Source organism: Lissotriton vulgaris, unplaced genomic scaffold (assembly GCF_964263255.1).
Source record: "Lissotriton vulgaris unplaced genomic scaffold, aLisVul1.2 SCAFFOLD_1778, whole genome shotgun sequence".
Taxonomy (NCBI): Eukaryota; Metazoa; Chordata; class Amphibia; order Caudata; family Salamandridae; genus Lissotriton; species Lissotriton vulgaris.
In genome coordinates, this window is record NW_028248764.1 from 384901 (window position 1) to 412146 (window position 27246).

The window sequence follows — 27246 nt, forward strand, 5'->3', positions numbered from 1 at the left end:
CTCGGAAAAGGCTCAATGGCATAATCTGGGCCTACTTCGCCAGAGCTGAAAAACGTGCAAAGTGCACCACAAAAAGACGGTGGCACGGTATATATAGGAACTGAATATTCAATCCGTTCATGGCGGATCTGAAAGGGGACATGTTAAAGATGGACGCAAATGTATTTGCGTCTTCGTAGCTGGCACAGGAGGGAAATTACATGCACTGTAAGCTAGTACATGGAGACGGTGGGGTACTCGCTGGGGAACACTACTCGATCAAAAATTATATTTCCTCACTTGCCCGTTTTATTTCCTTGATGGGAGAAGCCGATGGTGCAGGCGGATGCAAAATGTTGTTTGCTTGTTGGATCAGGCCCTCCTCAATTGTCATAGCGGGAAATTTGGTTACTTTAGTTTGCTTTGTAATTAAAATTGTTTTGTTTTTGATAATAAAGTTTCGTATCAGTAGTCCACAGTTAGTTTTAGTTTGCTCATATAAATTTTCTTGATAACAAGTACATTTTATGGTTCCAGTTTTATCTGCTAGAGCCAAATGGAATAGAATTTTCTGCTCTTGTTTAGCATTTTTGTAAGTAGTTTTCCCTGAGCAGTTGATGACATTAACTCTTATGGGTTTCTGATATGGTTTGTTGTCATCGGTATTAATGTTCATGATTTCTTCAATAGACATCATCTGAAATAGAAAATGTGATATAACTGTTAAATACAAACCCATATTGCTTTATGATCACTGTAATAGCATTCTAAAGTACCATAGTTGTGTAGTTGGTCATTTGTATATATATATGATCTAAAATGGATTGGTAGTTAGTTGTGTAACTGTTAATGAGTTGTTGACATTGTAATTTTGTTTCAAAGAATCCAAGTAATTGCTTGGTGTTTGCATTTTGTTGAGATACATCCACATTGAAATCCCCTATAATAATCAATTTGTGTGTGGGGTAAAAATCCGTAATATTTGTGATGAAATCAAAAAGAGAAGTTATACTTTTTTGGGGTGGTTTGTATAAAATAATAATAAGGTAATCCGTGTTATAAATCTGTAGAGTAAAATGTAAAATGTCTATCCCTTCACGTGTCTCATAAATAGGCAATATAAACAAATCTTTTTTGTAGTACATAATCATTCCATGATTTGTGTTGTATGTATGAAATTTATCAAATATAATGTGATGGTATTGTTCTATCGTGAAATCATTAGCTGTAGCATTTCTTGTAGTGTTGATCTCAGTTAAGCAAATAATGTCTGCTTTTAATATATTCCTATCCGCTACCATAGATGAAACATTTTTCTGTAGTGATCTTATATTGTGTGCAATGATATTGAAATGTGCACTGTATGTATGTAACTGTGGGATATGTATTTCAAGTGGCATTTCTGTCCTTAATCTGTGCATTTCCTCATTAACTTGTGGATGCACTAAAATTTTACCTTCATCAAAATTGTGTACATATACATTTTGTATTGATTTTGCCATGCTAATAGCAACATAATGCAAATGATGAATCTTGCTGTTATTAAAGTGTATATAAAGTGGTTCGAGAGTTGCACCTTGTGTGCGATGTATAGTGCGTGCTGATGCTTGGCGTAAAGGAAATTGCTTCCGTATAATGGTAATACATTTTTTAGTGTATTGAAAATGTCTAGCTATAGTATGTATTGGTGTCCATGTATTTTGTATTTGTGAATGAAATAAGTGTTTATATTGTTGTCTGGTTGTTTGTCCTATACTGGGATTGTCAAATAACAACCAAACAATAATAGGTGTATTGTTAATCAATTCAACTAATTGTACAACACCAGTTGCGCCATTTGTTAAACCATCATTGACATCCACATTGCAACTTAAATCATAACGAAGTTGTAAGGCAATGTGTAATGTATGTGAAAGGCCCATTGTTTTCTGTGGATCTTTGGGCAGTTGCTTAAGAATAGTTTTTTTCACATTTTCAGACAAATCAGAACTGACGGTATCGCTTGCTACTGTTATGTAGACTGGATAATCTTTGCAATGTTTTTCTAAAACCTTTTGGTTAATTTCATTAACTTCTATATTAGTTGACATGATATATGGAATTGTTTCTAATAAACTCTCATCAGGTTGTATTTCCCTTTGCTTAATTTGTGAAATATCTTCTTCAGTATGCTTGCCTTCTCTCAATCGGTTTAGTAATTGAGCAAATTGTAGATCTTCTTTTTGGCGCATAATTTTTGTTAATTCAAAAATTTTAAAATGTTCTTTCCATAAGTTAGCACTTAAAGGACCATACATTTGTGTAGAATCCTGAAAAATGTATCTGTCAAATACAGGTTTTAATTGGTAAAAGTCACCAATGGCTAAAATAGAAATTCCTCCGAATGGTTCATTAGATGATTTTATTTCTTGAAGCCTGTTATGTATAAAATTCAACATATTGTGTCCTACCATTGAAATTTCATCAATAATAACAACTCTAACATGCATCATTTCCATTTGTAGAGCAGTTCTATGTTCATGACTCAGTTGTTTATAAGTCAAACTTTGCGACACAGGTATTTTGAAAGTGCTATGCAGTGTTTTGCCATTAATATTATGGGCAGCCTTTCCTGTTGGAGCAGTAAGTAAGATATAAACATTATCAGGATTTTCACCTGCCTTAGTGTTATAGTAGCGTAGTAAAGTTTGATATAGTGCAGATATTACAAAACTTTTCCCAACACCAGCCCCTCCAGTGCAAAAAGTATAGCATGGATTGCTTGTAGTTTTAAACCAATGCAAGTGATGGTAAACAAATTTAAGTTGTTCTTCCGTTAAGTTTTGCATAAGTTGTTGGTATTTTTCATTGGGTAAAATAACGTTAGTTGAGCTTTGTTCTTCAGTTGTAGTTCTAATTCCTAAATCTAGAGCCAAATCATATCTATTATTATTTTCTGGATTTTGGTCTTCTGTCTGTATATTAACAGTTGGTGATAGAGGAGGTGAAATTACATTTTCATGACACTGTTCATGAATAATGTTTGTAACTTCGCCATGCTGTTTGTTATAGAGTTTTAGTTGTGTGTCAACAAATGTTTTAACTTCCAGATACCTATCATAGTAAGTTTCCTTGTTGATTAGTATTTTTTCTTCTTCCCTCCATGGATAGTGCAACATTAATATTTCTCTAGAATACTCTTCTGGTTCATTATTTTTGCTAAATCTGCAAAAGCGTATTATTTTCCCTTGTCTGCGCTTATTTAAAGCATAATCATAATTCTGTTTCTGTTCTTTATTTCCGTCACTACATTCTATTTCTAATTCTTCCTCATCTGAGCTGTAAAAGTTTTGTTCTGCAAGTAAATCTTCGCAATCATTTATTTCTTTCCCATGTGTTTTTTTCTTCACATAGTTGAAATTAGCCGCATAGTCTTCTAACGTGCACATCTCTAATGATTGTGGCCGTTTGCAGTACTTAATAATAATATTTTCACATTGAATGTCAGTTGAATTTTCGGGCAAGTTATTAATAGTTTCGATATCACGCATTAAATAAGTTCTTTTCTCTGGACGGCTAGTATTAATAAATACAAATGATCGTGAGCTTTTCCGTAATGGTATTTGAAGAATTACATATGCTGCTTCTTGAGCACTAATTTCTGTGCAGTTGAGGAATTTGTTTCCTATGTGTTTAAGTTGATCTTTGATATTACTATTGCTTGTTACCTCTTTAGCAGCTTGCGCTAGAAGTTTGCTAATTCCTCTTTGCGATTTACTGATATATGAGATAATATAGACTGTACAAGCATAAGGGTCCAGTATAAACTGCAAGTCTATGTTTGCTCGCCAAGCTTCTAAAAGAGTACTATTGTAGTTATTGATGAAGCATTCGCCTGGTGTTCTTTTCAAAAAAATAGTTGTTTTTTGTAAGCTAGTTTGTATTGAAGTAATATATTCTTTATCATCCATTTTAATGAAGTCTAAAAATTCCTCAAAAGAAAGTGTATTAAAAGTAGTATTATTCATAGCTTCATGTATTATTTTCATATTATCTTGCCATTGCTTATTTGTCTCCTCAAGTGTTAATGGCTCTAATATGAGCGTTCTTGACATTGGATATTTTGGATATTGATATTTGCATGTCCGTTGCTGTTTAGGTCTGCAATTTTTGGTGTGACCATGCCTTTGTAGATTTATTAACGGTTGTAAAACAGGGTTCTCAGACTTATGACAAGTGATATATTTGTCAATAAAGCTATTGACTTCTTCCACTGGTGAAACACCATACAATGGTGCTTTGTTTACCCAGAGTAATGCATGTATATGTGGAGAACCTCTTTGTTGGAATTCGACTCTGTAAAAGTAGTCTACTATTTCCCCAATTGGATTAGTGCCATTCAGCAAAACACAATTAAAGAATTTTCTAACTTGATAGTCAAACTGTCTTGCACATGTTATTGGATCTTCTTGTATTAATTTACTTTTAGTTTCCCAAGACATGTTTAAGAATTCTTCCTCTGTACATTCCTTTAAGTTTCTAACTCTCAATAGTATATTTATTAAATGGTGCCATTTTGTTTAAGCAGCAGATAAAGTCAAAAAGAAAGTGGGTATGCCAAGTTGCCTTATCATTGCAAAAATCTTTTTTGCAACCTTCCCAATATGGAGGTGAACTGCGTATAGTTTTTAATACTTTGTAACCCTCATTAAACTGTAAAACATTGGCAATATTACATTTAATGTCTTTAGCAGTTATTTTATTCCCATCTGTAAAATGTTTTCTGATGGAAATGTTGATTTTACCATGGATCTGCTTAATATGTAATTTCTTCAGTTTAAAAAACACATTAGTAATAGATTTTGCGACTCTTCTATCATAACTCCTTAACTCTGCTTGGCAAATAGTACTATAATGTACCGGTATGTGTCTTTCCTTATTGTTAGGCCTTCGTTCACCACAAAAAATAGTAGGGAAAGCCAAAAACTCTGAATCTTTATCCTCATATAAACCTCTTGGCGTGTTATGTCCAGCTGGAGCAAAACTTAACACATTCAGCGAATTACTAGTAATAGTTTCATTTGTTAACATAGTATCCAAATTCCCAGCTTCTATGTTGTCAGAACTATCAGATGAATTGTTTGTCTCAGAAGTCTCATTGTGAGATTCTATTTCTGGAGGTATATACTCCCAGTCAGGGTTAATCGTAACACCATATTCATTAAACATTGTACTATTTTTAGCTAGCCATGTAGCTGCCTTTTTTACTGTATTTGGTCTAATATTCTCATAATGTGTATATGATTTATAGATTAATTTCCTTTTTAATTTCACTGGGATTGTCATGGCGTCATTAATTTGCCTTGGTAAAATTGTAACAGTTGTCATAACATCTGCAGGTACATTAACTACTGCACCTGATAATGATTTTTGAAAACCGCGTGGCAGACTCAGAATTTGTAAGAATGGTATCCTAGGTGAAACTAATCTTTCTTCTAAATCATATAATTCTAATTCAACTGGTACATTTGGGAACCCCATGCCATTTACAATAGAACATGGTGGTATTTTGTTTTTGCGAATGTAATAATAGCAAGTCTTACAAATAAAATTTGTTTTCTTGTTACTAATGTTACACTTTTTGAAAATTTCGGATTGGCTAACACTGCGTATAATTTGCAACGTTTGTTTATGCCACAGTTGATTGCAAAGAGTACAAATGTACTGTGGCCCATGCAATATTTCCCGGTGGAATTTGCGAATGATTGTATGGATTTGTTTACCTCGTTTCTGTCTTAGGCCCTGCGTGAATATGGGTCTGTTATTATCAGTAGCACTTAGTTGACTGTTGGTAATGTCTTCTTCAGCTGTATTAACTTTTTTTCTTTGTACAACTTTAGTTGGACATGTACTTGAATCCCTTTTTCTTTTCCGAGACTGTTTATTTGTTCCCTGTATAGCTTTACTATTACCTGGTAATTGTGCTAAATGATTAGTATTGCTATTCCCTCCCTTACTTTTCAGTAAATCATCTGAAGACATTGTTGTTGATGTTATAGTCTGATTAGGAGTACATTCAGTAGTATGTACCCAAATTTTTCTTTCTTGCGGTAGGTGACTATTTTTTTTGTGCACAGTAAGTGCTTTTGTAAAGGATTTCCTTTTAATGACTTTTATATCTATTGGTGTTAATTCAAATTGGACACATTGCTCAGCCTGATGTGTAAAGTTATATGCTAGTTTCATAACATATTGAATTAGCCCTTCAAAAGAATTAAATGCAATTGTAACACATGTTCCGTTTGAATGAGGCATGCCTTCATGGTCCCTACTATGTGAATCAAATACAAAGTATGATTGCATATGTTTGAAAATAGCTATTACATAAACATTCATACAAAGTATAACACCACAGTGCTTATTAATAGTAACATTTAATGCTGTGCTAATATCTGGGTAGGCTTTATCAAAACGTTTAAGGACATCACCGTAGTAAGCATTCCGTAGCAAAAGTGAATATATCTCTTGATTGTGGTCTATATACCTTGGCAGGTCATCTGGATGCATAAGTGTTTCTTTGTTAATAGAATGCATTTGTAGATATAAAGCGTCCCCATGGTCCATTATATAATGCAGATCATTAGAGTTCCAAGTAGTTACTGGCTTGCATAAATTGTGCAAGACAGCAAAAGCACTATTTGGTAAGCATTGCTTACCTTGTGATTTGCTATTAAATTTGCAATTCCCTTGATGGTAACTTGCTTTCAAGCATCTCTGCATCTTATAAGTTATACTGAAATGTTTTTATCAACAAATGTAAATTAAGAAGGTTTGTGAAGTAACAATTTTTTTGGGGGACTGTAAGGTATGAACTTTTGACAATTTTTAAACTAACTGGCAAAGTAGTATTTACCTTAACTTCTGTTTCTTTTGTTGTTGTTTTAATAATCTGAAAGGAGAAAAAAAAATAATGGTTAGAATATATCTTTTCGAATTTTTCCCGTAAAGGCCACATTAGCATGTAAATAGTCTTTTAAAGACCTGTTAAGAGCTCTGGTGCTGCTGTGAGTGTATGCGCCACGGCTGGCACACAGGCAGGGTGAGATGATAGAGGGAGAGAGAGGGAGTGGGAGGAAAAGGGGGACAGAGAGAGAGTGAGTGAGTGCGTGAAAAGTTAATACTGAGAGACGTAAAAAAAGGTGTGTGTGTGTTATCTTGTAACTTGGACTGGTTACTGTGTTGCATTGACTCTGAGAATGAATGCGGTGTGCGTGTAATATTGAAAGTGTACCCAGTTAGTGTGCAAGTAATGTACAAAGACAGAAAGGGAGTGAAGGGGAGGGAAATGGCGAGGGAGTAAAAGGGAGGGAGAGTGAGGGAGATGGAGAGTGAGGGAGAGGGCGGGAAAGTGAGGGAAAGGAAGGAAAATGGAGTGAGAGGAAGGGAAAGGGAGTGAGACGGAGAGTGATAGGAAGGGAGACGGGGATGGAGGGAGGGAGAGAGAGGGGGAGGGAGACAGAGGGAGTAACAAAGTTAGAGTGAGAAAGAGGAAGGCAGGAGAGAGGGAGGGGGAGCTAGAGAGGGAGAGAGAGGGTGAGTGTGGGTGAGGGGTTGAGGGTGAGTGAGGGTGAAATGTTGAGGGTGTGAGGGTGAGGGTGAGGTGTTGAGTGTTAGTGAGGTGAGGTGTTGAGGGGGAGGGTGAGTGAGGGGGAGGGGTTGAGGGTGAGTGAGGGTGAGTGGTATTGAGGGTGAGTGAGGGTGAGGGGTTGAGGGTGAGGGATTGAGGGTGAGGGTGGGTGAGGGGTTGGGTGAGGGTGGGTGAGGGGGGGTGAGGGTGGGTGAGGGTGAGTGAGGGTGAGGGGTTGAGGGTGAGTGAGGGTGAGGCGTCGAGGGTGAGTGAAGAGTTGAGGGTGAGGGGTTGAGGGTGAGGGGTTGAGGGTGAATGAGGATAAGTGAGGGTGAGTGAGGGTGAGTGAGGATGAGGTGTTGAGGGTGGGTGAGGGTGAGTGAGGGTGAGTGAGGTGAGGGAGGTTGAGTGAGGTGTTGAGGGTGAATGAGGGTGAGAGTTTGAGGGTGAGTGAGGGTGAGGGTGAGTGAGGGTGACGGTTTGAGGGTGAGTGATGGTGAGGGTGAGTGAGGATGAGGTGTTGAGGGTGAGTGAGCATGAGGGTGAGTGAGCATGAGGGTGAGTGAGCATGAGGGTGAGTGAGGGTGAGTGTGAGTGAGGGTGAGTGAGGGTGAGGGGTTGAGGGTGAGTGAGGGTAGGTTAGGATGAGAGATTGAGGGTGAGTGAGGGTGAGAAGTTGAGGGTGAGTAAGGATGAGGGTGAGTGTGGGTGAGTAAGAATGAGGTGTTGAGGGTGAGTGAGGTGGTGAGGGTGAGGGTGAGGCTGAGGTGTTGAAGTGTTGAGTGAGAGTGAGGGTGAGTGAGGAGTTGAGGGAGAAGTGTTGAGGGTGTGTGGGTGAGGTGTTGAGGGCTAGTGAGGGTGGGGAGGGGTTGAGGATGAGTGAGGGTGAGTGACATTGAGGGTGAGTGAGGTGTTGAGGGTGAGTGAGGGTGAGGGGTTGAGTGAGGGTGACTGAGGGTGAGTGAGGGTAAGTGAGGGTGAGTGAGGATGAGGGTGAGGGTGAGTAAGGGTGAGTGAGGCTGAGGGTGAGGGAGGGTGAGTGAGGGTGAGGCATTGAGGGTGAGTGAGAATGAGGGTGAGTGCGGGTGAGGGTGAGGCGTTGAGGGTGAGTGAGGGTGAGGGTGAGGGAGGGAGAGGCGTTGAGGGTGAGTGAGAGTGAGGGTGAGGTGTTAAGGGTGACTGAGGGTGAGGCGTTGAGGGTAAGTGAGGGTGAGGGTGAGGTGTTGAGGGTGAGTGAGGGTGAGTGAGGGTGAGTGAGGGTGAGGTGTTGAGGGTGAGTGAGGGTGAGGCGTTGCGGGTAAGTGAGGGTGAGGGTGAGTGTGTGTGAGGTTGCAAAAATAACGACCCCCTTAAAGTAGTGTCGTTATTTGTATTAGGAAAATAGTTGAGAATTGCTGAGGATGTGGGACTTGAATGTGTCTGTGGGTAGTTTTAAATGCTGGAATTGTTGTTGGGGATGGAGAGGGAGTGAGTGTGTGCGTGAAGAGTTAATAGTGAGAGACGTACCGAAAAATGTGTGTGTGTGTCATCGTGTAACTTAGATTACTTACTATATTGCATTGAATATGAAAATGAATGCGGTGTGCGTGTAATATTGAAAGTGTCCCCAGTTAGTGTGCAAGTAATGTAGAAAGACCGAGAGGGAGTAATGGGGAGGCAAATGGAGAGTTATGTACAAAGACAGAGGAAGGGAAAGTGAGGGAAAGGAAGGGAAATGGAGGGAGAGGAAGAGAAAGGGAGTGAGATGCAGAGTGATAGGGAGGGAGACGGAGAGGGAGGGAGAGAGGGAGAGAGAGAGGAGGAAGAAGAGAGAGGGAGTGAGACAGAGGGAGGAACACAGTTAGAGTGAGACAGAGAAAGACAGGAGAGAGGGAGGGGGAGCTATAGGGAGGGAGAGAGAGCTATAGAGAGGGAGGGAGACCGAGAGAGAAAGAGAGCGAGAAAATTATGTGTATGCCGGGAGGGCACAGTGGAGGAAGCCTTCGGCTGCAGGGTCCTGTGATTAACCTCATGGTCAGTTTTATGTTGTTGCTGTAGCCCCGACCCTTACCCACTGACCCTGCCACCACCGATGCGGTCCTTGGACACAAAGTAAACAGTAAATTTTGCCCCTGAGAGAAAGATTGTGAGTAGCCATGTAATAGAGGGTGTGTGCGAAAGTCCCCTTGATCGTGGATTGTGTGTATGAAAAGTTTGTTGTGGTGTGGCGAAGTGTTGCGAACAGATTATGGCTGTACTATTCCCCCTAATGTTACAATGTGCCTGTGAATAGTGTAGTAAGTGTAAGGTCAAGTATTTTTTTTTGTAGGCAGCTAATCCTGGCTAATGTGTTATTGGATGTGTGTTTGTGAAAATGTAATACTAGTAGTTGTACGAGCGGCTGTTTTCGTGTGTCAGCTTGTAACTTGGATTACTAACTGTGTGCAAGTAAAGCTGCGAATGAATGCATTCTGCGTGAATGTTGTAAAGTGTTGCCTGTTTGCGTGCAAATTAATGTGCAATTAGAAGTTCTGACTGAAAGTTTGGTGCTGTAGTGGCGAAGTGCTATGATCTTACATTGCGTAGGAGTTGCACGTGCTGTATAAGGGTGGCAGTCAGTGTTTTGCCTAATGTGACAGGGTGTGTGTGATTAGTGTGCTATAGAGAGGGAGGGAGACCAAGAGAGAAAGAGAGCGAGAAAATTATGTGTATGCCGGGAGGGCTCAGTGGACGAAGCCTTCGGCTGCAGGGTCCTGTGATTAACCTCATGGGCAGTTTTATGTTGTTGCTGTAGCCCCGACCCTTACCCACTGACCCTGCCTCCACCGATGCGGTCCTTGGACACAAACTAAACAGTAAATTTGGCCCCTGAGAGAAAGATTGTGAGTAGCCATGTAATAGAGGGTGTGTGTGAAAGTCCCCTTGTTCGTGGAATGTGTGTATGAAAAGTTTGTTGTGGTGTGGCAAAGTGTTGCGAACGGTTTATGGCTGTACTATTCCCCCTAATGTTACAATGTGCCTGTGAATAGTGTAGTAAGTGTAAAGTCAAGTGTTTATTTTTGTAGGCAGCTAATCCTGGCTAATGTGTTATTGGATGTGTGTTTGTGAAAAGGTAATACTAGTAGTTGTACGAGCGGCTGTTTTCGTGTGTCAGCTAGTAACTTGGATTACTTACTGTGTGCCAGTAAAGCTGCGAATGAATGCATTCTGCGTGAATGTTGTAAAGTGTAGCCTGTTTGCGTGCAAATAAATGTGCAATTTGAAGCTGTGCCGAAAAGTTTGGTGCTGTAGTGGCGAAGTGCTATGATCTTAGATTGCGTTGGAGTCGCACGTGCTGTATAAGGGTGGCAGTCAGTGTTTTGCCTAATGTGACAGGGTGTGTGTGATTAGTGTAAGATGCAGCTCTGTTCACTCTTGAGTCCGATCATCCTGTTTACTGTCTTGCTGTGAAGCTGTCAATGAAAGCGTAATGAGTGTTCTAATGTGGTCGCACTCAATTCGGCGTGCGTGTGATATAGTATGTGTTCTTAACAGTGTGTGCGTGAAAAGTTAATACTAAGAGATGTAAAAAAAGGGTGTGTATGTGTCATCTTGTAACTTGCACTGGTTACTGTGTTACATTTAATCTGAGAATGCAAGCGGTATGCGTGTAATATTGAAAGATAATATGACAAGGTGTGTGTGAGTAGTGTAAGCTGCAGCTCTGTTCACTGTTCAGTCCGATCATCCTGTTTACTGTATTGCTCTGAAGCTGTGACTAAAATCGTAAGGAGTGTTCTGTTGTGGTTGCACTCAATTCGCCGTGCGTGTTATATAGTATGTGTTCTTAACCGTGTGTGCGTGAAAAGGTAATAGTAACTGACGTAAAAAGAAGGTGTGTGTGTCATCTTGTAATTAGGAGTAGTTACTGTGTTGCATTAAATCTGAGAATGAATGCGGTTTGCGTGTAATATTGAAAGTGTACCCAGTTAGTGTGCAAGTAATGTATGTAGTTGAAATTGTGAACGAAATGTTCCTGGGAGTGTGGCGAAGTGTTATGATATGAGATTGCGGCCGAATGTTCCGAAAGTAGTTCGCATGGTGTAACGGGGATGTTTGTTCCTATTCATGTGAATGTGATAATGTGTGTGCGCTTTTGTGTGTTAGGTGCAAGGTGAAGCTGTGGGTACTGTTGATCTTGTTGATAGTGTCAAGTAACTTGAAGTTGTGCTTGCAATCAATATGTCGTGATTGTAATTTAGTAAGTCTTGTTAGTTGTGTGTGCGTGAAAAGGTAACACAAGGAGATGTACGAGAGGGTGTGTGTCAAACTTATGTTGTGCCTTGAATTATTGGAAGAAATGTTCTGTGTGGCGAGTCGGAGTGTTAGGAACGGAAGTAAAAATTGTGTGGAAGAGTGAACAGTTGGCTGTACTTACATGATATATGTTGGTGCGCAGTTTCTTTCCCCCTATCAAGGAAATGTTGAAAGCGTACGAATAACCTACAAGATATAACGATAAAAAAAAACCAATATGTATCGGTTGGTTTAAACAAAGGTATGACCTGCTTGAGAAATTACGTAGTCCTTTGCTAAGTATTACCATAGAAAATGTAGATTTGCCAACGAACATGTCGCACAATAATTTAACACAGGTGCAATGTTGATATAGTAACCGTTCTAATAAACGCAAGTAAATTTATCAATACTGTCCCTTAGATGTATAGAAATAAAAGTTCCATGCACTTACGTTCTAAGATTGAATGGCGTAATTTTTCAGTGGCTGTTGGTCGATAGCAGCAAGTACAGCGTCGTTCTGTAAGTCCAAGTTCTGTCCTCGCAGGTAAAAACAGAGTATGACTTAAAGTGACCCGTCCCTCTGCTTAAATAGGGGGTAACGATGCAAGAATCTTTTTTTTTTTTTTTTTGGTTTAAGAAAGGATCAAAGCTTTTAGTCCTTCCCTTGCCCCAAGGAAAAGTCACACTAGCTGATGTGCGCGACTTGGAAGTGTGAATGTTTGAATGTGTATGCAGATGGAGTTTCGACATTGGCGCGACAGTAGACTTCCCTGGGCAACTCCCTTAAGCGCACATAAGAGTTTGCTCGGAACTGACAAAGCAAAGGGCCTTTATTTTTTTTTTAACGTTAGTGTAATTGGACTTCAACTGTCTGCTCGAAGTTACCCTTAAAAATGGCATATATAAAGCTTCCAAAGTATACAAAGTTTCACTTTTAAACATACAACACTTGTAATATACAGGCTCAAAGTTGTGGCGTTTATGTTTAGTATGAAAATACTGAACATTGCTGCGGATGCGTCCATTAATGTGTGTGTGGCAACGTTAAAATACAGTGGGTGAATGAGAAAGATGGTCGATGATTTTGTTTGGCAAAACAGAAATGTAAAGACAGGTGTGGCGAAATGTTATGAGCTGATACATGGTGCTGAATGGGTCAGAGGCCGGATGCAATATTTGCCATAAAAGTTGTGTTCTTGGTTTTATTATGAAAATCGTGAACATTGCTGCGTAAGTGGCCCTTAAATGTGTCTGTGGGTAGTTTTAAATGCTAGGATAATTTTGGCTGTGTGTGTACGTGTTGTAAATACAGAACTTCGCTGCGGATGCGTCCCTTAATGTAAGTCTTGTAATATACAGGCTCAAAGTTGTGGCGTTTATGTTTAGTATGAAAATACAGAACATTGCTGCAGATGCCTCCATTAATGTGTGAGTGTCACCGTTGAAATACAGTGGGAGAATGAGAAAGATGGTCGATGATTTTGTTTGCCAATACATAAATGTAGAGACAGGTGTGGCGAAATGTTATGAGCTGATGTATGTTGCTGAATGGGTCAGAGGCTGGATACAATATTTGCCATCAAAGTTGTGTTGTTAATTTTAATATGAAATTCGTGAGCATTGCTGAGGATGCAGCCCTTGAATGTGTCTGTGGGTAATTTTAAATGCTGGGATTGATGTTGGTGTGTGTGTATGGCATGGTATGTAAACTATAGGAGTTTTGTTAAAAAAACATAACGTTTCCAGACGCCATTTTCTCCTTTACTGTAATTCAACTTGAACTGTCTACTCGAAGTTACCCTTAAAAATGGCATGAGGGGTTGAGGGTGAGGGTGAGGCTGAGGTGTTGAGTGTGAGTGAAAGTAAGAGTGAGGGTGAGTGAGGGGTTCAGTGTTAGTGAGGGTGAGGTATTGAGGGTGAGTGAGGGGAAGGGTGATTGAGGGATTGAGAGTTAGTGAGGGGTTGAGGGTTAGTGATGGTGAGGTGTTGAGGGTGAGTGAGGGTGAGGGGGAGTGAGGGGGAGGGGTTGAGGATAAGTGAGGTGTTTAGGGTGAAGTGTTGAGGGTGTGGGTGAGGGGTTGAGGGTGAGGGAGGGTGAGTGAGGGTGAATGGTTGAGGGTGAGTGGTTGAGGGTGAGGGGTTGAGGCTGATGTTTTGAGGGTGAGTGAGGGTGAGATGTTGATGGTGAGTGAAGGTGAGGTGTTGGGTGAGGCGTTGAGGGTGAGTGACTATAGGATTTTTGTTAAAAAACATCACGTTTCCAGACGCCATTTTCTCCCTTACTGTAATTCGACTTGAACTGTCAGCTCCAAGTTACCCTTAAAAATAGCATGAGGGGTTGAGGGTGAGGGCGAGTGAGGGCGAGGCTGAGGTGTTGAGTGAGGGTGAGGGGTTGAGGGTGGGTGAGGGTAGGTGAGGGTTGAGGGTGAGGGTGATTGAGGGTGATCATGCCTCCATTAATGTGTGTGTGGCAACGTTAAAATACAGTGGGCGATTTAGAAAGATGGGAGATAATTTTGTTTGGCAATACATAAATGTTGAGACAGGTGTGGCGAAATGTTATGAGCTGATGTATTTGCCATCAAAGTTGTGTTGTTATTTGTAGTATAAAAATTGTGACCATTGCTGAGGATGCGGCCCTTGAATGTGGCTGTGGGTAATTTTTAATGGTGGGATTGTTGTCGGTGTGTGTGTACGGCATGGTATGTAGACTATAGGAGTTTTGTTTAAAAAACATAACGTTTACAGACGCCATTTTCGACCTTACTGTAATTTGACTGTAACTGTCTGCTCCAAGTTACCCTTAAAAATGGCATGAGGAGTTGAGGGTGAGGGTGAGTGAGGGTGAGGCTGAGGTGTTGAGTGTGAGTGAGGGTTAGAGTGAGGGTGAGTGAGGGGTTCAGTGTTAGTGATGGTGAGATATTGAGGGTGAGTGAGGGTAAGGGTGATTGAGGGATTGAGAGTTAGTGAGGGTGAGGGGTTGAGTGTTAGTGATGGTGAGGTGTTGAGGGTGAGGGTGAGTGAGGGTGAGGGGGAGGGGTTAAGGGTGAGTGAAGTGTTTAGGGTGAAGTGTTGAGGGTGTGGGTGAGGGGTTGAGGGTGGGTGAGGGTGAGTGGTTGAGGGTGAGGGGTTGGGGTGAGGGGTTGGGGGTGAGGGGTTGAGGGTGAGGTGTTGAGGGTGAGTGAGGGTGAGATGTTGATGGTGAGTGAAGGTGAGGTGTTGGGTGAGGCGTTGAGGGTGAGTGACTATAGGAGTTTTGTTAAAAAAACATCACGTTTCCAGACGCCAATTTCTCCCTTACTGTAATTCGACTTGCACTGTCTGCTCCAAGTTACACTTAAAAATGGCATGAGGTGTTGAGGGTGAGGGTGAGTGAGGGCGAGGCTGAGGTTTTGAGTGAATGAGGGTGAGGGGTTGAGGGTGAGTGAGGGTGAGGGTAGGTGAGGGGTTGAGGGTGAGGGTGATTGTTGGTGAGCATGCCTCCATTAATGTGTGTGTGGCAACGTTAAAATACAGTGGGCGATTTCGAAAGATGGTAGATAATTTTGTTTGGCAATACATAAATGTAGAGACAGGTGTGGCGAAATGTTATGAGCTGATGTATTTGCCATCAAAGTTGTGTTATTTTTAGTATAAAAATAATGAGCATTGCTCAAGATGCGGCCCTTGAATGTGGCTGTGGGTAATTTTAAATGGTGGAATTGTTGTCGGTGTCTGTGTACGGCATGGTATGTAGACTATAGGAGTTTTAAAAAAAAAACATAACGTTTACAGACGCCATTTTCGACCTTACTGTAATTCGACTTGAACTGTCTGCTCCAAGATACCCTTAAAAATGGCATGAGGGGTTGAGAGTGAGGGTGAGTGAAGGTGAGGCTGAGGTGTTGAGTGTGAGTGAGGGTAAGAGTGAGGGTGAGTGAGGGGTTCAGTGTTAGTGAGGGTGAGGTATTGAGGGTGAGTGAGGGTAAGGGTGATTGAGGGATTGAGAGTTAGTGAGGGTGAGGGGTTGAGGGTTAGTGATGGTGAGGTGTTGAGGGTGAGTGAGGGTGAGGGGGAGTGAGGGTGAGGGGGAGGGGTTGAGGGTGAGTGAGGTGTTTAGGGTGAAGTGTTGAGGGTGTGGGTGAGGGGTTGAGGGTGAGGGAGGGTGAGTGAGGATGAGTGGTTGAGGATGAGTGGTTGAGGGTGAATGGTTGAGGGTGAGTGGTTGAGGGTGAGGGGTTGAGGGTGAGGTGTTGAGGGTGAGGGAGGGTGAGATGTTGATGGTGAGTGAAGGTGAGGTGTTGGGTGAGGCGTTGAGGGTGAGTGACTATAGGAGTTTTGTTAAAAAAACATCACGTTTCCAGACGCCATTTTCTCCATTACTGTAATTGGACTTGAACTGTCAGCTCCAAGTTACCCTTAAAAATGGCATGAGGGATTGAAGGTGAGTGAGGGTGAGTGTGAGGCTGAGGTGTTGAGTGTGAGTGAGGGTGAGAGTTAGGGTGAGTGAGGGGTTGAGTGTTAGTGAAGGTGAAGTATTGAGGGTGAGTGAGGGTAAGGGTGAGTGAGGGTAAGGGTGATTGAGGGTTTGAGAGTTAGTGAGGGTGAGGGGTTGAGGGTGAGTGAGGGTGAGGGTAGGTGAGAGGTTCAGGGTGAGGGTGATTGAGGGTGAGCATGCCTCCATTAATGTGTGTGTGTGGCAACGTTAAAATACATTGGGCGAATTAGAAAGATGGTAGATAATTTTGTTTGCCAATACATAAATGTAGAGACAGGTGTGGCGAAATGTTCTGAGCTGATGTATTTGCCATCAAAGTTGTGTTGTTATTTTTACTATAAAAATCGTGAGCATTGCTGAGGATGCGGCCCTTGAATGTGTCTGTGGGTAATTTTAAATGCTGGGATTGTTGTCGGTGTGTGTACGGCATGGTATGTAAAGTATAGGAGTTTTGTTCTAAAAACATAACGTTTCCAGACGCCATTTTCTCCCTTACTGTAATTCGTCTTGAACTGTCTGCTCCAAATTACCCTTAAATATAGCATGAGGGGTTGAGGGTGAGTGAGGGTGAGGGTGAGTGAGGGTGAGGCTGCTGCGGATGCGTCCCTTAATGTGTGTGTATAAGAAATATGGTGGTTATCCAAAAGAAGGCAACATCGGAAATTTTTCACTGAAGGCAACATCGAAAATCTTTAGTCTGTACAAGCGTCGACGTAGAATAGGCCGATTTTACATACCACGCTGTACAGGAAAGTTGTGAAATACTAGTCCTGGTTATGTAAAGTAAATAAGTTTTGTTAAAAAAACATCACGTTTCTAATGTTAGTATTTTCGTTCAGTGGGATTGTTTAAGTTTAGTGAAAAAGCATCACGTTTCTAGTGTTAGTATTTTTTTTTCAGTGTTTTTTTTTGGGGGGGGATTTGTTGTTGTTCTCGAGCTAACACCCGGCTCGCAGTCCTTCCCTTGCCCCAAGGAAAAGTCACACTAGCTGATTTGCGCGAATTGGAAGTGTGAATGTTTGAATGTGTATGCAGATGGAGTTTCGACATTGGCGCGCCAGTAGACTTCCCTGGCCAACTCCCTTAAGCGCACATAAGAGTTAGCTCGGAACTGACAAAGCAAAGGGTTTTTTTTTTTTTTTTAACGTTAGTGTAATTGAACTTCAACTGTCTGCTCGAAGTTACCCTTAAAAATGGAATATATAAAGCTTCTAAAGTATACAAAGTTTCACTTTTAAACATACAACTCTTGTAATATACAGGCTCAAAGTTGTGGCGTTTATGTTTAGTATGAAAATACTGAACATTGCTGTGGAGCCGTCCATGAATGGGTGTGTGGCAACGTTAAAATCCAGTGGGCGAATGAGAAAGATGGTCGATGATTTTGTTTGGCAATACATAAATGTAAATACAGGTGTGGGGAAATGTTATGAGCTGATGCATGGTGCTGAATGGGTCAGAGGCCGGATGCAATATTTAACATAAAAGTTGTGTTATTGTTTTTATTATGAAAATCGTGAGCCTTGCTGCGTAAGCGGGCCTAAAATGTGTCTGTGGGTAGTTTTAAATGCTAGGATAGTTTTTGCTGTGTGTGTACGTGTTGTAAATACAGAACTTAGCTGCGGATGCGTTCCTTAATGTAAGTCTTGTAATATCCAGGCTCAAAGTTGTGGCGTTTATGTTTAGTATGAAAATACTGAACATTGCTGCAGATGCCTCCATTAATGTGTGTGTGGCAACGTTAAAATACAGTGGGCGAATGAGAAAGATGGTGTATGATTTTGTTTGCCAATACATAAATGTAGAAAAAGGTGTGGCGAACTTTTATGAGCTGATGTATGTTGCTGAATGGGTCAGAGGCTGGATACAATATTTTCCATCAAAGTTGTGTTGTTATTTTTACTATGAAAATAGTGAGCATTGCTGAGGATGCGCCCCTTGAATGTATCTGTGGGTAATTTTAAATGCTGGGATTGATGTTGGTGTGTGTGTACGGGATGGTATGTAAACTAAAGGAGTTTTGTTAAAAAAAAAAACATTTCCAGACGCCATTTTCTCCCTTACTGTAATTCGACTTGAACTGTCTGCTCCAAGGTACCCTTAAAAATGGCATGAGGGGTTGAGGGTGAGGGTGAGTAAGGGTGAGGCTGAGGTGTTGAGTGTGAGTGAGGGTAAGAGTGAGGGTGAGTGAGGGGTTCAGTGTTAGTGAGGGTGAGGTATTGAGGGTGAGTGAGGGTAAGGGTGATTGAGGGGTTGAGAATTAGTGAGGGTGAGGGGTTGAGGATTAGTGATAGTGAGGTGTTGAGGGTGAGTGAGGGTGAGGGTGAGTGAGGGTGAGTGAGGGGGAGGGGTTGATGGTGAGTGAGGTGTTGAGGGTGAAGAGTTGAGGGTGTGGGTGAGGGTTTGAGGGTGAGGGAGGGTGAGTGAGGGTGAGGGGTTGAGGGTTAGTGATGGTGAGGTGTTGAGGGTAAGTGAGGGTGAGGGTGAGTGAGGGGGAGGTGTTGAGAGTGAGTGAGGTGTTGAGGGTGAAGAGTTGAGGGGTTGGGTGAGGGGTTGGGTGAGGGGTTGAGGGTGAGGGAGGGTGAGGTGAGGGTGAGGGTGAGTGGTTGAGGATGAATGGTTGAGGGTGAGGTGTTGAGGGTGAGGTGTTGAGGGTGAGTGAGGGTGAGATGTTGATGGTGAGTGAAGGTGAGATGTTGAGTGAGGGTGAGGTGTTGAGGGTGAGGGTGAGTGAGGGTGAGGGGCAGGGGTTGAGGGTTAGTGAGAGTGAGGGGTTGAGGGTTACTGATGGTGAGGTGTTGATGGTGAATGAGGGTGAGGGGGAGGGGGAGGGGTTGAGGGTTAGTGAGAGTGAGGGGTTGAGGGTTAGTGATGGTGAGGTGTTGATGGGGAGTGAGGATGAGGGTGAGTGAGGGTGAGATGTTGATGGTGAGTGAGGGTGAGGTGTTGGGTGAGTGAGGGTAAGGGTAGGTGAGGTGTTGAGGATGAGGGTCATTGAGGGTGAGCATGCCTCCATTAATGTGTGTGTGACAACGTTCAAATACAGTGGGCGATTTCGAAAGATGGTAGATAATTTTTTTTGGCAATACAAAAATGTAGAGACCGGTATGGCGAAATGTTATGAGCTGATGTATTTGCCACCAATTTTTTTTTTTTTTTTGTACAATAAAAATCGTGATCATTGCTCAGGATGAGGCCCTTGAATGTGTCTGTAGGAGGGTGAGGGTGAGGCTGAGGTGTTGAGTGTGAGTGAGGGTGAGAGTGAGGGTGAGTGAGGGGTTGAGTGTTAGTGAGGGTGAGGTATTGAGGGTGAGTGAGGGTAAGGGGGATTGAGGAGTTGAGAATTAGTGAGGGTGAGGGGTTGAGGGTGAGGGAGGGTGAGTGAGGGTGAGGGTGAGGGGTTGAGGGTTAGTGATGGTGAGGTGTTGAGGGTAAGTGAGGGTGAGGGTGAGTGAGGGGGAGGTGTTGAGAGTGAGTGAGGTGTTGAGGGTGAAGAGTTGAGGGGTTGGGTGAGGGGTTGAGGGTGAGGGAGGGTGAGGTGAGGGTGAGGGTGAGTGGTTGAGGATGAGTGGTTGAGGGTGAGGTGTTGAGGGTGAGGTGTTGAGGGTGAGTGAGGGTGAGATGTTGATGGTGAGTGAAGGTGAGATGTTGAGTGAGGGTGAGGTGTTGAGGGTGAATGAGGGTGAGGGTGAGTGAGGGTGAGGGGCAGTGGTTGAGGGTTAGTGAGAGTGAGGGGTTGAGGGTTACTGATGGTGAAGTGTTGATGGTGAATGAGGGTGAGGGTGAGTGAGGGTGAGGGGGAGGGGTTGAGGGTTAGTGAGAGTGAGGGGTTGAGGGTTAGTGATGGTGAGGTGTTGATGGGGAGTGAGGATGAGGGTGAGTGAGGGTGAGATGTTGATGGTGAGTGAGGGTGAGGTGTTGGGTGAGTGAGGGTAAGGGTAGGTGAGGTGTTGAGGGTGAGGGTCATTGAGGGTGAGCATGCCTCCATTAATGTGTGTGTGACAACGTTCAAATACAAATGTGTGTGTGACAACGTTCAAATACAGTGGGCGATTTCGAAAGATGGTAGATAATTTTGTTTGGCAATACAAAAATGTAGAGACAGGTGTGGCGAAATGTTATGAGCTGATGTATTTGCCACCATTTTTTTTTTTTGTTGTACAATAAAAATCGTGATCATTGCTCAGGATGAGGCCCTTGAATGTGTCTGTAGGAGGGTGAGGGTGAGGCTGAGGTGTTGAGTGTGAGTGAGGGTGAGAGTGAGGGTGAGTGAGGCGTTGAAGGTTAGTGAGGGTGAGGTATTGAGGGTGAGTGAGGGTAAGGGGGATTGAGGAGTTGAGAATTAGTGAGGGTGAGGGTGAGGGAGGGTGAGTGAGGGTGAGGGTGAGGGGTTGAGGGTTAGTGATGGTGAGGTGTTGAGGGTAAGTGAGGGTGAGGGTGAGTGAGGGGGAGGTGTTGAGAGTGAGTGAGGTGTTGAGGGTGAGGGAGGGTGAGGTGAGGGTGAGGGTGAGTGGTTGAGGGTGAGTGGTTGAGGGTGAGTGGTTGAGGGTGAGTGGTTGAGGGTGAGTGGTTGAGGGTGAGGTGTTGAGGGTGAGGTGTTGAGGGTGAGGTGTTGAGGGTGAGTGAGGGTGAGATGTTGATGGTGAGTGAAGGTGAGATGTTGAGTGAGGGTGAGGTGTTGAGGGTGAATGAGGGTGAGGGTGAGTGAGGGTGAGGGGCAGGGGTTGAGGGTTAGTGAGAGTGAGGGGTTGAGGGTTACTGATGGTGAAGTGTTGATGGTGAATGAGGGTGAGGGTGAGTGAGGGTGAGGGGTTGAGGGTTAGTGAGAGTGAGGGGTTGAGGGTTAGTGATGGTGAGGTGTTGATGGGGAGTGAGGATGAGGGTGAGTGAGGGTGAGATGTTGATGGTGAGTGAGGGTGAGGTGTTGGGTGAGTGAGGGTAAGGGTAGGTGAGGTGTTGAGGGTGAGGGTCATTGAGGGTGAGCATGCCTCCATTAATGTGTGTGTGACAACGTTCAAATACAGTGGGCGGTTTCGAAAGATGGTAGATAATTTTGTTTGGCAATACAAAAATGTAGAGACAGGTGTGGCGAAATGTTATGAGCTGATGTATTTGCCACCATTTTTTTGAGGGTGAGGGTGAGTGAGGGTGAGGGGCAGCGGTTGAGGGTTAGTGAGAGTGAGGGGTTGAGGGTTACTGATGGTGAGGTGTTGATGGTTAATGAGGGTGAGGGTGAGTGAGGGTGTGGGGGAGGGGTTGAGGGTTAGTGAGAGTGAGGGGTTGAGGGTTAGTGAGAGTGAGGGGTTGAGGGTTAGTGATGGTGAGGTGTTGATGGGGAGTGAGGATGAGGGTGAGTGAGGGTGAGATGTTGATAATGAGTGAGGGTGAGGTGTTGGGTGAGTGAGGGTAAGGGTGATAGAGGGGTTGAGACTTAGGGTGAGTGAGGGGTTGAGTGTTAGTGAGGGTGAGTGAGGGTAAGTGTGATAGAGGGGTTGAGAGTTAGTGAGGGTGAGGGGTTGAGGGTTAGTGATGGTGAGGTGTTGATGGGGAGTGAGGATGAGGGTGAGTGAGGGTGAGATGTTGATGGTGAGTGAGGGTGAGGTGTTGACTGAGTGAGGGTAAGGGTGATAGAGGGGTTGAGACTTAGGGTGAGTGAGGGGTTGAGTGTTAGTGAGGGTGAGGTATTAAGGGTGAGTGAGGATAAGGGTGATAGAGGGGTTGAGAGTTAGTGAGGGTGAGGGTGAGGGGTTGAGGGTTAGTGATGGTGAGGTATTGAGGGTGAGGGTGAGTGGTTGAGGGTGAGTGGTTGAGGGTGAGTGGTTGAGGGTGAGTGGTTGAGGGTGAGTGGTTGAGGGTGAGTGGTTGAGGGTGAGTGGTTGAGGGTGAGTGGTTGAGGGTGAGTGGTTGAGGGTGAGTGGTTGAGGGTGAGTGGTTGAGGGTGAGTGGTTGAGGGTGAGTGGTTGAGGGTGAGTGGTTGAGGGTGAGTGGTTGAGGGTGAGTGGTTGAGGGTGAGTGGTTGAGGGTGAGGTGTTGAGGGTGAGGTGTTGAGGGTGAGGTGTTGAGGGTGAGGTGTTGAGGGTGAGGTGTTGAGGGTGAGGTGTTGAGGGTGAGGTGTTGAGGGTGAGGTGTTGAGGGTGAGGTGTTGAGAGTGAGGTGTTGATGGTGAGTGAGAGTGATGTGTTGGGTGAGTGGTTGAGGGTGAGTGAGGGTGAGGATAGGTGAGGTGTTGAGGGTGAGGGTCATTGAGGGTGAGCATGCCTCCATTAATGTGTGTGTGGGAACGTTAAAATACAGTGGGCGATTTAGAAGATGGTAGATCATTTTCTTTGGCAATAAATAAATCTAGAGACAGGTGTGGCGAAATGTTTTGAGCTGATGTATTTGGCATCAAAGTTGTGTTGTTATTTTTACTATAAAAATCGTGAGCATTGCTGAGGATGCGGCCGTTTAATGTGGCTGTGGGTAATTTTAAATGATGGGATTGTTGTCGGTGTGTGTGTACGGCATGGTATGTAAAGTATAGGAGTTTTGATCTAAAAAAACATAACGTTTCCAGACGCCATTTTCTCCCTTACTGTAATTCGTCTTGAAATGTGTGCTGCAAGTTACCCTTAAAAAAATAGCAAGAGAGGTTGAGGGTGAGTGAGGGTGAGGCTGCTGCGGATGCCTCCCTTAATGTGTGTGTATAAGAAATATGGTGGTTATCCAAAAGAAGGCAACATCGGAAATGTTTCACTGAAGGCAACATAGAAAATCTTTAGTCTGTACAAGCGTAGACGTAGAATAGGACGATTTTACATACCACGCTGTAGAGGGAAGTTGTAAAATACTAGGCATGGTTATGTAAAGTAAATAAGTATTGTTAAAAAAACTTCACGTTTCTAGTGTTAGTATTTGCGTTCAGTGGGATTGTTTAAGTTTTGTGAAAAAGTATCACGTTTCTAGTGTAAGTATTTTCTTTCAGTGGGTTTTTTTGGGGGGGGGCGTTTGTTGTTGTTATCGAGCTAACACCCGGCTCGCATCCTGCTGTTCTAAATTAGCACATCCCCAAAGGAACTTCACAAGTGATTACAATCTTGACGATGGCGCTTAAAGTAGTCTAGCATCCTGTAGTTTTGTTGACGAAAGCCTTGGAGTCTGTGGCCTGGCTTTGTGTTCATGTAAATGGTATTAAAGAATGGTCCCAGCAGGTCCGGCGTATTGTTGGGGGTTATGGCGGGTTGCGAGGACTGTTTAGTCACGTGGATGTGCTAGAGGCTCTGTGAGGTCACGCTGTGTCGGAGGAGGGAAATAGTAGGCCCGTTGAATTGAACTGACGCTGTGTGTTTCATTTCGTTTATAAACATGTCAAAATATTATATTTTTTTTAGGTGCAATGCTAGAGATACAAGCGCTATTTTGGGCGTAGCACGCTGTAGAGGGAGGGATGGGAATAGTAGGCCTGCTGATTGGGGAATGTACAAGCCGATGTAGCTTGTAATGCGTCTGTCATTATTTCTTTTTGTCGACGATTTCAGTTTAAAGTCTTTTTGTGTTCGGAGAGCCTGGATGGGTGCAGGGACAGAGAGGGGAGGTCCTGGCGTCTGGAGAGGGGGAGTTGAATTGCGAGCCTGGATGTGTACGGGAACAGAGGGGGGAGGTTCTGGCGTTAGTGGGTTGTGGAAGAGATGTGGAAGGCTGTAGAAATGTTTGTTAACAAATAAGTATGTTTCATTGTCCCACAAAATAGATTTGGGGAGTTGAAGACGAAAATCATTTCTGCAAGGAAATACGTCTCGGTAATGGTAAGACTTTCGTGTGCCAAACAGTTTCACGGTGGTAGACAAAATGGGGAGGGGGCGGATCCGGAGGTGCGTCGTGAGGGGGAGTGGAGAAGGAGGGGGGAGTAGAGTAGGGGAGGCACGGCCTAACGGCCGTGCAATCACAAAAATGTGGAGGCGGAGCTGGGGGAGGCTGTGAGAGAGAGCAGGCAATGCAGGCGGATGGGGGCTTGTGCACGCGCTTTCAAGCTCATTGCGCATGCGCATTGAGCTTAAATGTCTCGTGCACTGCAAGGAATCGCCACGATTCCTTGCAAGTTGGATAAAGAGTGGATAAGCCCCCATAGTCTCGCAAGCTCGATGCGCATGCGCATCGACAGGCGAGACCTAAAAATGACAGACAGTGAAGAAGAAAGGGAAGCAGTTAGACTGGCATCCCTACTAATAGAGGAAAACACGAGTCTCCTAGAAGCAGACCCGGATGCTATTATCATCCCGGTCCACTTAAGAAGATCTATAACTTTAAAACTTATAGAAAACGGACTGACACCTCAAGGTGGTACAGTAATTTTCGTGATAGAGGCTCACGAGTATCGGCAGACAGAGGTATTCTATTCATGGATAAACTTTCCAGCGGTAAACGCTATAACAAAAGAGTTTCACTATTACAAAATAGAGAAACCTCCGGAAGAGTACGCTCCTTTCGAGGAGATTGAAATTCCACTTAAATTTCAAGAGCACCTGCTCTGGTTTAATGGCGCCCTAAAACACAATGATCACATTACCAGACTCGGTCCACTAGGTAGACCAGGAGCCACGTGGCCGGTTCTAGCCAGCTACACACCACATCCGGACATTGTAAAAATGTCTAGAGAAGAGCTGTTAGTACAGCTAAACACATTAATTAAAATACATAGGCAATTAGTCCAATATGTAATGCGGACTGCAACAGTCCAGCCAGCTGTTAATGTACCACAGCTGACCCCTCATCAGGGGAACACAAATAAAATTACACCACAGAACATACAGTCATGTCTTGGTAAAACACCCGTAAAACGGGAACAAATTCCTTTCTGGTTAGCACAGAAAATCACTCAAATAGAGGCAGTATTTCCTGATACTACCCCTATAGAGAAACACAGAATCTTGACCATCTGCCTTCCAATGGTAATCTCACCACACGTGGAGGACTGCGACACTTGGGGTACAGTCTTTGCTTCCATTTACACAAAAACACACGGTGTTCCGTCTATGGCGGTAATACCAGAAGTGCTAAAACAGATTCAAAATGAATTCGGTCCAGAGCCCGCTTTAAATCTAGGTATGAAATTACTGAAAGACTTCAAGCAGGTCTCGGCTATATTATTAGCCAACATTAGAGGAGAAGCAGCATCTGTGGCGATCCGCCAGAAGTTGAAGGAAACAGATATAAAAGATCCTGTTGAGCTTGCAAAAATCATAGAAAAATGCTATGAAGAATTAGGTAGAGACAGCTTGGGTGGGAAACCAGTTAAGCCCCAACTGCTCGAAAATCCTGAAAAATTATTTATCAAAAATAATTTAAACACTCCTAAAAAGAGCTGGGATGGAAATAAACAATCCACTGCCAAGGAAAAAGTTTTCCAGTCCAGAGGAAGGTCTCCTCGACGGAGGGAAAGAACTCCGACTCGAACGCCAGTCTCCCCAGAGGGAGCCCTCTGAGAAAAGATATAACCTTAGAAATAGGGATATTCTGAAAAAACCTGATAGATATCAAAGTATTGATACACGTCCCTCTCGATCTCTTCCACAGAATTCGGAAAGAAGAGGACGGTCAGACCCAGGAGAGCACACCAAGTCCAAAGACAAGGAACCTGCTCAAAATAAGAAATCTCAATTTCAGAAAAAGAAGGTAGCCAGTATTAGAGTAATCAACCATGCCGAGAATACTGAGGACACAGTTGAAAAACGGGGAGTGGGCATCGACAATGTTGGACAGTGCAGCAGAAATCAGTAAAGCGCGCAAGATCTTGATGAGTCCTCTGGAGACAGTGGACACGAATGAATACATTCAAGTTGAAACTGCGAGCCCCATAAAATATACGAAATAACATTGCGTATAGAGGGTGATAAGACTAGGAAAATTAAGGGTCTATTTTGGGATAAGCTCTCAAAAGGCTATGATATTCTGTTAGCTGAAAAAGATTGGCCCCCAGAGTTTGTCAGGGAGTGCCCGCGAAGAAGTGATTATGCCAGCCTTCTCGAATCACATTCCGATTCACAAAAAATACACATATGCAAGGAAATGGGCAGTAGCCCAGGCACCTGCATTGTATAAAAATCATGTAGGATGGGATGAGGATTCACCTCCTCACAAAATCCAATTCAAGTTTCAAGTTTATTTATTTATGATGACGGAACTCTTATGAGATCCACATAACAGTTTATCGAAAAAGAAAACCAACTATAATTACATAAGTGAATAAAAATATCAATACAATGTTAGAAAACATTTAAAAAAAGAAAACAGTTTAAAACAAAACATTTCGTTTGGGGGATTAAACATGGCTGCTATAAAATCATAAGCAGAGAAAATGCCCAACTGAAAGCACAAAGGTTTTAACCATTTGCGCCTGTGTACCATAAGGGCTGGACAAATAAAAACAACATGGTATAAATCCTGGGAATATAGTTTACAAAAATCACAAGTATCCATACCACCATGCCATTTAGACAAAAGGCAGTTCAATGGGAGTAAATCATATCTTAACAAAAGAATAAATCGCCTAACTGCATGGGGGAGATTCCAACCTAAATATGGCTGAAGTTTTTTAATTTGACAAGAGTTACCAAAAGGAAACATTCCTCTCTTTACTTTACGGGTCCTACTATCTACTCTGAAACTCAGCTCCCAAGACGTGGTCTTTAAGGATAACTTTAGTTGGGCAGTTGATGATGAGAAAAGACTTTGTTCATCTAACTGTAATAAGGTAATTGCCTGTCTGAAATTCCTTACAATAGAGGAATAGCCGTTATAGGAGCCCAGCAACTCATTCTTTATTTGGAACCTCAGAGTGCCAGGCTTTCCTTCAGCTATATTAAAAACCCAACGCACCACACTCGCAACTGCCTGAGACCATGCACTGCGCAGGCCAAATTCATGTCTTAACGAGCACTTAGAGCTTGCA

At 43.2% G+C, this 27246-nt stretch overlaps 1 protein-coding gene across 1 annotated transcript in view; it reads right to left on the minus strand.

Moving 5' to 3' along the window:
• Window positions 1-265: 265 nt before the first annotated feature.
• The window catches only part of LOC147663837 (uncharacterized), a 49823-nt gene continuing 22842 nt past the window's right edge, over window positions 266-27246 (minus strand). Inside the window, exons 2-4 of the mRNA XM_086950167.1 lie at window positions 11982-12046; window positions 6872-6907; window positions 266-676 (exon numbers count right to left, since the gene is read on the minus strand). Coding sequence (XP_086806293.1) covers window positions 266-676; window positions 6872-6907; window positions 11982-12046 — 512 coding nt within the window. The remainder of the gene's footprint in view (window positions 677-6871; window positions 6908-11981; window positions 12047-27246) is intronic.